This window comes from Engraulis encrasicolus, chromosome 10, assembly GCF_034702125.1.
Source record: "Engraulis encrasicolus isolate BLACKSEA-1 chromosome 10, IST_EnEncr_1.0, whole genome shotgun sequence".
In the NCBI taxonomy this organism is placed as follows: domain Eukaryota; kingdom Metazoa; phylum Chordata; class Actinopteri; order Clupeiformes; family Engraulidae; genus Engraulis; species Engraulis encrasicolus.
In genome coordinates this window covers 24,058,263-24,071,414 of record NC_085866.1, presented here as the reverse complement: position 1 = coordinate 24,071,414, position 13,152 = coordinate 24,058,263, and the positions used below count along the sequence as shown (strand labels likewise).

Here is a 13,152-nt window from a genome sequence, read left to right as displayed (position 1 = left end):
GCCTTGGATCTATACTATGATGCTGGTTCAGGAGTAAACTATGTTAAGTTGAGAGGTAAATCACATAATAAAAGAGGCTCAATTAGGTGATTTACCTCTTAACTTAACCTGGTTTACTCCTGAACCAGCTTCTACTGTATGTATAGGCCCAAGGTTGCGTATGGATACACAGAACCAAATACAGGGTCAAATAGTAAAGGTTAATCAATGATATTAAAACATACTTCCCAGTTTAGTGACAAACAGTAGAAAAACAAGGCAAATTGATCAATTGAAACAGAGAAAACATAAAAAAAACTAAACTGGCAGTGCTGTATGGTTGTTGCCTGCTGTACCTCCTCCTGTGGGCTGAGCAGGCAGCCCTTGAGCCTCTGGTCGTACAGGCCGGTGTAGAGCTGGGCGTCGCGCGCCCGCTGCAGGGCGAACTCCCAGTTCCTCCGCCGCCTCTGCTCACGGATGGCGCTGAGGTTGGCGTTGATGGCAAACATCCACCACTGCCGGCAGCTGAGACAAAAGACAAGAGCAAAAGGTGAAAAACACGCCGGGGGAGTAATTAACCAGTGCTCATCCCCTTCCTCCTCCATGACTGAGGTACCCTGAGTGTGGTACTGTCCCGCCGCACTGCTCCCTTGGGGCGGCTTTGGCGGCTGCCCCCTTCCACGGGTGAAGCATAAATGCAATTTGGTTGTGTGCAGTGTAGTGCTGTGTCACAATGACAATGGGAGTTCCCAGTTGGGCTTTCACTTCACTTCACAGTGTCCAAAATATATACTCACTTTCCTGTGATGGGGACTTTGGGCCTCCACTTGCGGAAGAGCATCTCCCTCTCGCGGCGAACCAGCTCCTTCAGAAAGGCCATGATCTGCTGGTATTGCACCTTTGGATGGGGAGAACACATTTAAGTACATTTTGTATGAACTACCGCTACACAGCTTTTTGGAACAACATGGTGGTAGGAAACACTTCTGGAAAAGTTCACTGGTTTATGACAAGCAACTAACTAAGGTAAAGCAGTGTTAATGCAAAATTGCGCAGGAGTTAGTTGGAATGAGAAACGATGCCAATTTCAACTTATAGGTCGACTGAAGAAGGACAATTACACAATGTTGCTTTAGGACAGGGCTGTACATTAAGCTTTTTCACTAGGAGCACTGGTGCTCCTAAATGAAAAAAATTAGGAGCACAGACAAAAATTTAGGAGCACAAACAAAAATTCAGGAGCAAAATTTTCGCGACACTTACAAAACATTATTGTGTTTTTTTTATGTAAAATAGGCCAACTGTGCTTAATATTGTACCATTGATTACCACAGCAATAATGCACAGAGAGCGTTGTGTTTTCCACAGAAAACATATTAACCAAGGTTGGTGGTGGGTTAGCCAGAATAAGACCTGTAACCACAGATGTTCATGAAAAAGGTCTGTGTTGTGCAGTTTCATAACAAGCAACATTGACCGTCTTTTTTGAAGCGCATTCCCACTGGGAGATTGACGCTGTCTGTCAGACAGGCAGTGCATACATGCGAGAAGGGCATACCGCATTTAGTATTAGGGAACCGAGGAAAAAAAGCGCAGCTCTCGCAATCATGCACTCGAGCAGGAGTAAAACGCGAATAAAAGGGTTGAAAAGCATACTCGCACACGTGCGCCTGTTTCATTTTTCTTTCTCGCACAGTCCAAAATTTAGGCTCAAAATGCGACCAATTGGTCTTAATGTACAGCCCTGCTTTAGGATGCAATAGACAGATAGGACCTCCCTCGATAACTAAGGGTCAAATAAAGAAAGAACAACTACTGTTGTCTGTAACTGGGAATAATATTCCAATCACAGTGGAAATCCCACACTATAGCAGCCTGGGAACTCCCATACGGCCTTTAGCTAGTCTACACAATCATTTCGATCTGAAATCTCACTTGTGATTAGGTCAGGAGGTAACCAGGCAAACAGTATAGTAGTAACAGCCCTACAGTAAGTATCATATATCAAAAGCATTCCCTAGCCATGCCTGCTGCTGCTGCTACAGTAATGTATGAGTACCACTGCTGTTGTGTGTACCTGTGAGAGCTATCATATATCAAAAGCTTTATGAGGATAATGAAAAAAGTTATGCAGCGTTGCTTTAATAGCCACTGCTGTTGCCTGTACCTGGGTTTTTAGTAATATTTGAACCATAGCTTAACACTTATCAGTACTATACATCATTAACATTTAAGAGGATGGGTTTTTGAACGTTCTATAAAAAGAATGCATTCTATAACAATGCAAGATTCTAAAATTCCAAATTGTATTGAATGACGCCCAGAATTCTATAGAACTTTCACTGCCCGAACATTCCCGTCACACCGGTGTGACGGTACACTCAAGGTACAAGGTTAAAAGCATTCCCTAGCCTTGCCTGCTGCTAATGTAATGTAAGAGAGCCACCTCTCTTACGTACCTGTGAGAGCTTGAGGGCCAGGGGCTCCAGCTGCACTTGGCCGTGTATGCGGGGTGTGTGTCTGGACCGCAGCGGCTCCTTGGACGCGTTCCTCCTCAGCAGCACGGACGCACACACCGGCTCAAAGATGTACTGGTGCTCACGGGTCTGCATGCACTTCGTCATGGTTTCCTATAATGAGGAGAAGAAAATTACATTGTTATGGACTACTAGAGGATATCTGACATGATGTCCTGTGCAGAATAGAGGAAAGTATGCTTGTTTTTATACATATTCCTATGTGGGGTGGAGGAGATTAGATAAGTTTAGATTACATTAAACTTTATTGTCTGTAACACATGAAACAGAAAATTGTCTTCGGCGTGGCTCCAGTCATTCTCACAGACATTCGACAAGACTTGACAAAACAGGAGGACATAACAAGACAAGACAAGACAAGACAATAAGAGTATGCTAAGGCTGGATAAGATGACATTATTATATAGATGATATTTGTCATGGTGTCCTGTGCATGGTGAAGACAATATAAGACAAAATGGTGGTAGAGAGGATACACAGTGTTCCCAGCCACAGCCCCTTGAACAAGTCATCTAATGGCAGAGTAGGAGAACAGGAGCGCTTCACTCTACCACTCACCCACACATACAGGTACGTACAGTACATATGCCTACTGGTACAAGTTTTAATGTGCAACTCTCTAGTTCCAAAACTTTTTAACAACTAGGCACGGCTGCACCGAGCTACAAGCCTTGTAAAGTTCACAAACGCACACAGACACAGGAGCATCAATAGCACACTGACATTTTGTATAGACGGTTTCATGGAACGTTTGCTTGTTGCTTGGTGACATGATCTAGCCCGAAGTAAATGTACAATCCATTTAGTCTTATCTGTTGATAAAGCCATATGCATATTTTAATAGTGGTTAAGTAATAATTATTGAACATTAATAATCTAAAGCAACGTAAAGGGCAAAGTATATTTTGGGATGAGAATATGTCACCAATGGACAAAAAAAGCCATCAAGCATCTAACTTCACAACATGCAAAAGCAAACAATAATACATTTGATGAACTAGAAATGTCAAACCAGGGGCCTATGCTAAGAAGCTGGTTCAGGAGTAAGGCCCTCGGCATGCTTGCTGTAGGATACGCGTGCGCGCGCACGATTCGTGCATGAGCGCGTGAAGTTGCGTAGTTCATGTCAATTTCATGCTCGTTAGATACTGCAACTAAATGCGTGCGTTAGGTGCGATATCTTCAAACTCGCTGGGGGCGATCGTAAGAAAGACGACACAGTTCCATGCGAGTGCTTCTGGAGGAAACAACGATGGTGGCAATTTTTCAAGATCGTCCCGAGCGTATCCGAAATTAAACATTCGATTTGCGATCATTCTTCCCCGTTGCACTTTGACAAAGGAGGGTGCAAATGTAGAAGTAGTTGCAGTTGTCCTTGCCCGAGAGTCCTTTATGTTTTGTTTACAGCTCCCATTTTCCGGATCACAATGCTGTTCTTTCTGCCCCCTGGATGACACCGCCAATATTTTGCGTGTTGGTCCACTGCTTTTAAAGCAAGCATGTGCAGTCGATTGCTTGCGGTGCACGTGTAACTTGCGGTTCGCAGCAAGCGTACTGCGGGCTTAAACCAGGTAAGGGGAAAATCATCTAATAGAAGAGGCTGGAGTCCTCATTTTCTTAACTCATTGATGCTGGATGTTGCTTTGCGCAACATAGGCCCTGGCGCATGGAGCTGCATGACGCAACATTCAGGCCCATGAGATTTGAGACAATTTTTTTTTTTTAATCTTGGTATGTTAGAGCTGAATGAACACATTCTAATGCGAGATGAGGGTCTTATTGCATGTTTTTATATGCTTCGGAGGCTGAGATACTTAGGTTTTAAAAGGCGGGCACCATTTCCCAAAAAGGGCTCAGGCATTCAGCAGGCATTTTTAGCAGGTGCTTTAGGCGTCAATGGGTTAATATACCCCGGCCTTGGTATGCCCCTCAGTACAGATGTGTACCTGGAGTTCGGCAGCAGGCAGGTCCCCCAGTGTTGTGCAGCTGGTGTCCCAGTAGACACTGAACTCCTCAATCTCCAGCTGCTTCTGACGCATGAGCTTCTGCACCTGTGGACACAGCAACAATTACCCTCAGTCACATTACATTGCATTGCATGACATTATGCTTCAATTAACTTACATATTACCGTACATTACATTAAAAAATATGTCTGCGATAAAAGAAAACCAGTGGCTTTGATTTGAAAGGAACATACAAAGAGAATTGTTCATTTACATTAGATTAAATTTATCAGAAGCTTTTCTCAAAAAGAGACTAACAAGGCACTTCACACGATTTACGGCTGACACAGGGACCTCTTCGGAAATACATACAATGTCCGGTACAGGATATGTTTATGAATGTTTATGTTCAAACATAGGGGCAGGTCCACAGGTGTCAATCCCAGGTTTACAAAGGTGAAACTCTGCCACAGATTTGATCCAACCATCCCTGAATCAGCGTATTGCATTAAGCACTCAGGACAGGTGCATCAGTAACACACTGAAATCGCTTGTGTTACAAGGAAAACGTGGCAGGATTTTCACTTTCCAAAACAAGGAACTGGGTTCGTTAGCGACCATGGTGACTTCAGGTCATTTCGATCATGCCATGACTGTACTGCCTTTACATCAGTGGTTCCCAAACTTTTCCAGCGGGGACCCCCTTTTTGACTTTTTCGCGACTCCCCTTCCACCATAGTCTGAGCCAAGAAAAGGATTTCTAACCATATAAGCGGACAAACTATTTATGGAAAATATATCAAAGTTAATGGCTAATATTGCTAGAAATCCACAAGACAGCAAATACATAGATTACCATACAAGTGAGTACTGATTCTAACCACATTATGAAATTATGTTAGCTGTTAACCTGTGGATTTCCCATTTTTATGCAATGTCCCTTTTGTCCGCGACCCCCCTACAGTACCTCTGCGACCCCAATTTGGGAACCATTGCTTTAAATACTGCATTTATGGAGCTAGATGGATGGCTCACCGGTTCTGAAGCAGAGTTTTGTGCAGAGACATTCTTAATGCAGACTCCAAACGCAAACGGCTTGTCTGGATTGGAGTAATCATCTTCGAATCTCAAGTGAACACCTTGAATGTTTAGCTGAAAACAACAGAAAAGCATCATCATTGAGAAAGTTGGACACATGCCCCTTGTTTACATAATGTACTGTACACTGGATCCAATAAGGGATTGTGTCTCAAAATCCAATTTTAGGACAGCACATCATCTGACCATAGCTGAACCAGCAGGAACTGGGTCATGGATTGGTACTAAATGTACTCTGTACACTGACTAAACACGGTGCAGTACATTTACTTTTTATTATTTATTTTTATTATTAGCATTTCCCCGAGGAATGTAAGGATTATTTCTTTCAAAATGCCCCTGATTTAAAATGAAATTCAATATTATGTGAATGTTGAAGAAATTGACACAGATGTACATTACATTGCTTTGTGCAGTCAACATTACAACATACTTAGCATTATAAAATTGGGCATAGCTTACCTCAATGTTCTCCACTATTCTTGTGACCAGTGAGGCAGTGACTGAGTACCAATAAGATTCCCCTTTCTGTTCACATTCACTCTACAGCAAAGACAAGAAGTTTATTAGCTAAATGGTGCAACCATGAAAATAGGCTTTGACATTTCTGCAGGCAAATTTGAACGCAACCTTTGAACTATTCATCATTTACAAATTCTGCTGTTAATAATGCAGTATATGCAGTAAAGTCGTATGCTAGCCTCTAAGGAATTGTAATTCACTCAGAACTCATCTCCACCAACAGATGTCCAACAGACAAGTCCTTCTAGTTCTCCAATCACCTTGCACTTGCCCTCCATATTAAGTGCTTTTGCTTTCAATTCACCTCCAACAGAACTACCATGACTCAACTACTGCTATCAATAAAAGATTTCCCTCACTGTTATTCTTTTATTTTTCCAGTCAGGGAAGTTGGGCTAAACCTCCTCCTACCTTCCATTTATCCTCCAAATTCTGTGTGTTTGCATACAACACACCCCAAACAGAACTATCATTACCAAATTACCAGGACAACAAGAAAAATTAACATGTTCCGTGACAACCTTCCACTTATCCTCCAAATCCACTACTTTGAATACAATTCACCCCCAGTAAAACTATCACGAGTCATCTACCAGAAAACCAAGAAATATTAACTTTTCTGCCCCGCTCTCCTCCCATTTTCCACTTATTCTTCGTATTCAGTGTTTCTGCATACAATTCACCAACAGAACCATGATGATTCAACTACCATAACACGAAGAAAATAATCATGAGTGTTTTTTATCTTTGCATCAGACAGGACCCTGGCTAGTATGGCAGATCTCTCCGCGCACCTTCCACTTATCCTCCAAAGCCTTGAGCAGCTGTTTCTTTCGTTCGCGCTCAGCTTCCTTCTCCTTCTCCTCGTCGAATTCCTGGGGGCGCGCGGGCCCGATAATCAGGTTCAGCTGTGACATGGAGATCACCCATGGTTCGCTGTGAGGTCGGTAGAACGGGATCTGCAAGGTGATCTTCCCGATGAAGCCTAAAACCAACAAAGAAGCAGAGGCTCCTCTCACCATCCGTATTTTTTGAACATGTCGTTGCAAGTTTATGTTACTAAGGTTTAGTGTTTTAATGATTATCTGTGACAGCAAATGCACCAGTCAAACATTTGACACAAGATAGAGAAAAAACAACTACGTCATTTTTACATTCTTTTTTTTTTCACTAGAGCAGTAGATCAACATTCCCTTTCATGGGAGCGTTGGCATTCCATTCCTGCTTATCAGCTACAGTAGGTAAAGAAAAAAAATCAACACCGTCCTACTGTAAAACTGATATCACACAAAGACTACAGACTTCAATGCAGCTGTGTCTAAGACTCTTATCATATTTCTTTCTGTAAGTCACACCTTTAACACACACTTTGTCCAACTTCCCTGCAAAAAGAGACTATAAAAGCAAAAGAGGAAACAAGCTCAGTAATTCTGACTTTTATGTCATATTATGCAACAGTTGTGGGTACAATAAAAACTGATGTACAGTACCTGCTTTGACCTCAAACGGTAAATCAAACTCTCTCAGAGCATCTTTCCTCAGAGGCAGATTCTCCAACTCCACCGCCCCTGCAATATGCAATCAGTGTTCAGTGTTTTCTGCACAATATTTGATGACATGTTGAGATTTGCTAGTCAAGGTGGATGGGTTAGTTGGTATTAGATATGTGACTTTTATAATGGCAAAGGCTATGTTGTGCAGTTTCATATGACATGTGATGTTAGGGCAGCCATGGATAAGCGGTTAGGGCATCAGACTTGTGGCACCTAAGGTCACCGGTTTGACTCCTGAACCGCCAGGTTGGTGGGGGGAGTAAATAACCACTGCTCTCCCCCATCCTCCTCCATGAATAAAGTATATACTCAGAATATGGTACCGTCTCATCACGCTGCTCCCTTGGGGCGCGATTGGGGGCTGTCCCCTTGCATTGGTGAGGCATTATTGCAATTTCATTGTGTGCAGTATGCAGTGTGCACTTGTGTGCTGTGGAGTGCTGTGTCACAATGACAATGCGAGTTGGAATTTCCCAGTTGTGTATTTTCTTTCACGTTCATGTGAAACAACACAAGAAAACCTAAATTGGACTTTTAGTACCATGTCGAAATAAATAAATTCAGGCGACAGTCAAGGTGGGAGGTATTTTTTGTCAACAAGGTGGACGCCTTTCCATAAAGTGCTGGGGAGAACCCTGCAGCAATATTGTAATGTTGCAGTGAACAATGGAAGGCTGAAAATCTTTACAACATACCTTTCAGTAGGGCGATGGAGAGTTGATCAGTATTCAAGTTGCTGACATACTTGCCAAGGTATGTATTCAGTACCCAGGCAACAAGTCCCTCCAACATTATGGGTTATGAGGAGGGGGGAAGAGTGGGGGGAGAGGGGGGAAGAGGGGGGTCAGCGTTCACTCCACGAGTCTGGATTCTGACGGGAGAGAGAAAAGGGTCATTTCACGTGAAATCAGACACTTTGGGACCCGACCGACCCGGATTTCAATCATACTTGGTGTGCCTTTTTAGTAGCAAGGTAGCACCCCAGAACTGCATTGGTTTGAATCTGACACTAATATTAAGGGAAACAGACTAGGAAAGGTTCACATGTGAGGGTAGGACACTATACATTCAGCCTTGAATATATCAGTCAGTGTTAGTCACAAAAAGATGCCTGTGGTGTTATTTGAAAGCTCTTTTCTGGCTCTACATATTACACAATCAGCTTGGAATACAACAACTCTCAGAATATGAATTATGATAAATTGAAAAACTAAAAATTGAATATCTAGAAAAACTATATTTTAAAATGGCCAGTTCCTTGTCCAAACGTAGCCGGCAATGTCATTAGCAACACCTCAAATGCTGGTGTTCGGTTCTTTATTCATTTCAGAGAGAATTTGACTCACAAATATGGCATCATACAGACCACTTACTAATAATATGGTAATACCATAGTAGCATCACATGACAAAACAAAAACAAAACAAAAATGGTCAGTTTCCATGGTCCCAGGTTTCAGAAACTAAGGCAGATGTCCATTTATACACACCAAATGATGATACGTGAATGTTTGAACATTCCTTCTCTGTGTACCTGTGTCATCTTCCCTTTAACGTACTTTAAAGAGATAATCAATGGCTACACTCTCATTTTGTACTCTACCAGTGCATTTGAAGCAGCAGCTGTGTCTTTTGTAGATAATGTATAAGTACGTCCCGTTGCAGTTTCAGGTTCCACTACCAGAAGCACATCCTGATGATCCATGACAAGTCTATCTGGTCTGAAGGGAAAAGTGAAGGATGGAGATGGTCCATGAGGATGCAGGAAGTTCAGTTTCACCTCTCCAGTGCTCGGCATACATTCCTCAACACATGCTAGCCACCAGTTGCCATCATATACAGCTACAACATACCCTTTGATGCTTGAAAATGTAACACATTCCTTTACTGAGCTCACTCTTTCAACTCTGCCTTCTCTGAATGCTGAAAATGGCCTAACTTCCACTGTGTCCATTGACAATGAGCAGAAGCTGTGTAGGTTTTGAGTACCTGGAATAGTTCTTGCAGATTCCAACCTTTTCAACAGGTTCTCAGCTTCATGATGGTACATCTCTGTTGTGGCAAACTGGCAATGGATGTTCTTGAGAGAGATGCACCATCATGAAGCTGAGAACCTGTTGAAGAGGTTTGAATCTGCAAGAACTATTCCAGGTACTCAAAAACTACACAGCTTCTGCCCATTGTCAATGGACATTAGGCCATTTTCCGCATTCAGAGAAGGAGTTGAAAGAGTGAGCTCAGTAAAGGAATGTGTTACATTTTCAAGCATCAAAGGGTATGTTTTAGCTGTATATGATGGCAACTGGTGGCTAGCATGTGTTGAGGAATGTATGCTGAGCACTGGAGAGGTGAAACTGAACTTCCTGCATCCTCATGGACCATCTCCATCCTTCACTTTTCCCTTCAGACCAGATAGACTTGTCATGGATCATCAGGATGTGCTTCTGGTAGTGGAACCTAACTGCAACGGGACGTACTTATACATTATCTACAAAAGACACAGCTGCTGCTTCAAATGCACTGGTAGAGTACAAAATGAGAGTGTAGCCATTGATTATCTCTTTAAAGTACGGTAAAGGGAAGATGACACAGGTACACAGAGAAGGAATGTTCAAACATTCACATATCATCATGTGGTGTGTATAAATGGACATCTGCCTTAGTTTCTGAAACCTGGGACCATGGAAACTGACCATTTTTGTTTTGTCATGTGATGCTACTATGGTATTACCATATTATTAGTAAGTGGTCTGTATGATGCCATATTTGTGAGTCAAATTCTCTCTGAAATGAAATAAAGAACCGAAAACACCAGCATTTGAGGTGTTGCTAATGACATTGCCGGCTACGTTTGGACAAGGAACTGGCCATTTTAAAATATAGTTTTTTTAGATATTCATTTTTTAATTTTTCAATTTATCATAATTCATATTCTGAGAGTTGTTGTATTCCAAGCTGATTGTGTAATATGTAGAGCCAGAAAAGAGCTTTCAAAAAATACCACAGGCATCTTTTTGTGACTAACACTGACTGATATATTCAAGGCTGAATGTATAGTGTCCTACCCTAAAATGTGAACCTTTCCTAGTCTGTTTCTCCCTTAATATTAGTGTCAGATTCAAACCAATGCAGTTCTGGGGTGCTACCTTGCTACTAAAAAGGCACACCAAGTATGATTGAAATCCGGATCGGTCGGGTCCCAAAGCGTCTGATTTCACGTGAAATGACTCAAAACGAAAGTGAGTAAAGCATGGTTTTACATAGAGAGAGGTGGGTCACTGCTGGCCAAGTTTACATTCAGTCACTGTCATCCCAGAACTATAAAGCAAACAGAACAGGTGTTGACCTGATGTACACTTTTAGAGGCAAAGTGAGGTAAGCAGACAGGCAGGTGTCAGTGTGCCTATACACTGGCTAAATCATAGACACTCATGAAACCTTTCTGTCTCCACTATGACTGGTAGCCGAATGACTCAAATTCCTTGGTTTTAACTCCTGGGTGTCAGTGAACTGAAGGTAGTCATCCAAGCGAGTTATTTCAACTTGCCAAACAACCCACAGATAGCTGGCAAAAGGGTTGGGTAAGGTTGCATGTGACCTGACCAGCATTGTGCTTTTCCATTAAAAAAAGAAATGGGTGGCGATCTTATAAACGTATAAATGTATAAAACAGAGGACAGATATACAACCACACCTTAGACAACGTGACATTGATTTTCCAATACAATGGGTTGGCTACGAGCGACATACAAGTGCGACATAGGACAATGCAAGCTATCTTCACAACTGGAGCGTGAAATGTGTTAGCAGAGCCAACGTTTCATAGTATAAAGAAAGCTGGCCTCATGTGGGCTATACCATTTTCACTCTGATGTACACTGGCAGACGTTAACAATAAACAATAGAACACGATAGCTTTTCCCTAAGCTCACACACCCAAGGAGCTTCAGGGAGATCTTGCTCCTGTCACCTCAACACCACAAAACATTCACAAGGTGAACCAGCTTACCATTTCGCAGCATGCGTGTATTTGTCCTTAATCGTTCTGATAGTTCATTTCCATTTTCAGACACAATCCAGGGAGCAGATCGGAAAGCTGACAATTGAAAGTGTCCTTGTCAACAAAACATGAGCTGTAAACTTGTTAGCTTGTTATCCAAAACCCTGACACAATAGTTCCCAGCGTCGGCACGAATGTCAGATAGTCCTCCCGTGCGGCAGCATCAAAACAGCAGTTCAGAAAACAAAAGTCGTTGTCAAAACGGCTTTGTGGTGGCTGGAATGTACAGTGCAAGGGAGACAAGGTTGTGCCTGAGCAGATAACGTCAACGTGAGCTAGCTAGCAGTTTTTGGCAGCTCCCAAAGATTCCCAGATTCACGCTCCCATCTCATTACACTCCCATTTCATCTCGCTCCCACTAGCCAGACTAACGGTACCACCGCCATATTACGGAGCCAGTTATCTTGTTGATGTTAGTTTTTTGTTTCTAACCCTAACCTTAACCCTAACCCTAACCTTAACCCTAACCCTAAACCTAACCCTAACCCCAACCCTAAACCTAAACCTAACCCTAAATTGCTTGTATGTGGCAGTATATGATAATACGTGAAATATAATCGGGTGGGGACCGCAAGTCCGGGAGTGATAGAAACACCGGGGACCGCACGTCCGGGAGCGAACTCCGTTGGGAGTCTCAGTCTGTATGCCCTCCCAAATATAGCGCAACTATGCTAGTTAGCCGTGTACTTCTGTTGTGAAACTCAGCGGGACAGCTAGCTGTGGAACTAAACGGACTCGCTAACGCAAAGTACACAGAACAATTAGGCAGTCTTACTTAAAGTACTACATTGCTGTCCTTTGGATAAAACTGCTTATTAACCCGATACATTTCCGTGCCAGTTTGGGACTGTTCGCTTTCTGTTCTATTCTCCAAAGTCACACATAAATAATAAGACAAACGCTTCCTGATATGACAGCAGTTCCAACGGTGTTTTTCCTGTCACGTGACGAAAACATACCAGCAGTGGGCTGCTTGATAAGGTGAACACTGTGGACACCTAGTGTTCGGATGTCAGATTGATTTTATTAGAAATAGGTCAAATACAAAATGTCATATTGTGTCACATCTACGAAACCCACACAATGCAACACTCGGTATGTTCTGAAATGTGATCTATCTGAATGCTAACTTATTTTTTTATAAAGTAAAAGTAAAAACTGATAATGAAATACTACTTCAGTAGGCCTGCTTCTGCATTCTGAAAATCAGTCACATGGGGGCATAATAGCCCTATTCAAAAACATGTGCCAGAGAGAACCTGATGGCTTTTTGAGCTGCAATTGGATGACTGTCATCAAAAATCATCCAATTCAGAAACGTACAACTTACAGTTTTAAGAGTGCACGCAACATGTGCATTCATCTAGTCAGTTGTAGTAAGTGCACATGCACTTACTTCCATGATTTTAAATAATTTGAACAAGCTACGCGTGGACCATTTTAATTTTATTTACAGTT

At 42.3% G+C, this 13,152-nt stretch overlaps 1 protein-coding gene across 1 annotated transcript in view; it reads right to left on the bottom strand.

Moving 5' to 3' along the window:
- vps13d (vacuolar protein sorting 13 homolog D) overlaps positions 1 to 11,995 on the bottom strand; it is a 165,577-nt gene extending 153,582 nt beyond the window's left edge. The window contains exons 1-10 of the mRNA XM_063208416.1: positions 11,644 to 11,995; positions 8,331 to 8,506; positions 7,573 to 7,650; positions 6,877 to 7,067; positions 6,023 to 6,103; positions 5,498 to 5,614; positions 4,463 to 4,567; positions 2,439 to 2,609; positions 777 to 877; positions 336 to 504 (exon numbers count right to left, since the gene is read on the bottom strand). Coding sequence (XP_063064486.1) covers positions 336 to 504; positions 777 to 877; positions 2,439 to 2,609; positions 4,463 to 4,567; positions 5,498 to 5,614; positions 6,023 to 6,103; positions 6,877 to 7,067; positions 7,573 to 7,650; positions 8,331 to 8,427 — 1,110 coding nt within the window. The 5' untranslated portion in view covers positions 8,428 to 8,506; positions 11,644 to 11,995. The remainder of the gene's footprint in view (positions 1 to 335; positions 505 to 776; positions 878 to 2,438; positions 2,610 to 4,462; positions 4,568 to 5,497; positions 5,615 to 6,022; positions 6,104 to 6,876; positions 7,068 to 7,572; positions 7,651 to 8,330; positions 8,507 to 11,643) is intronic.
- Between the last annotated feature and the right edge of the window lie 1,157 nt (positions 11,996 to 13,152).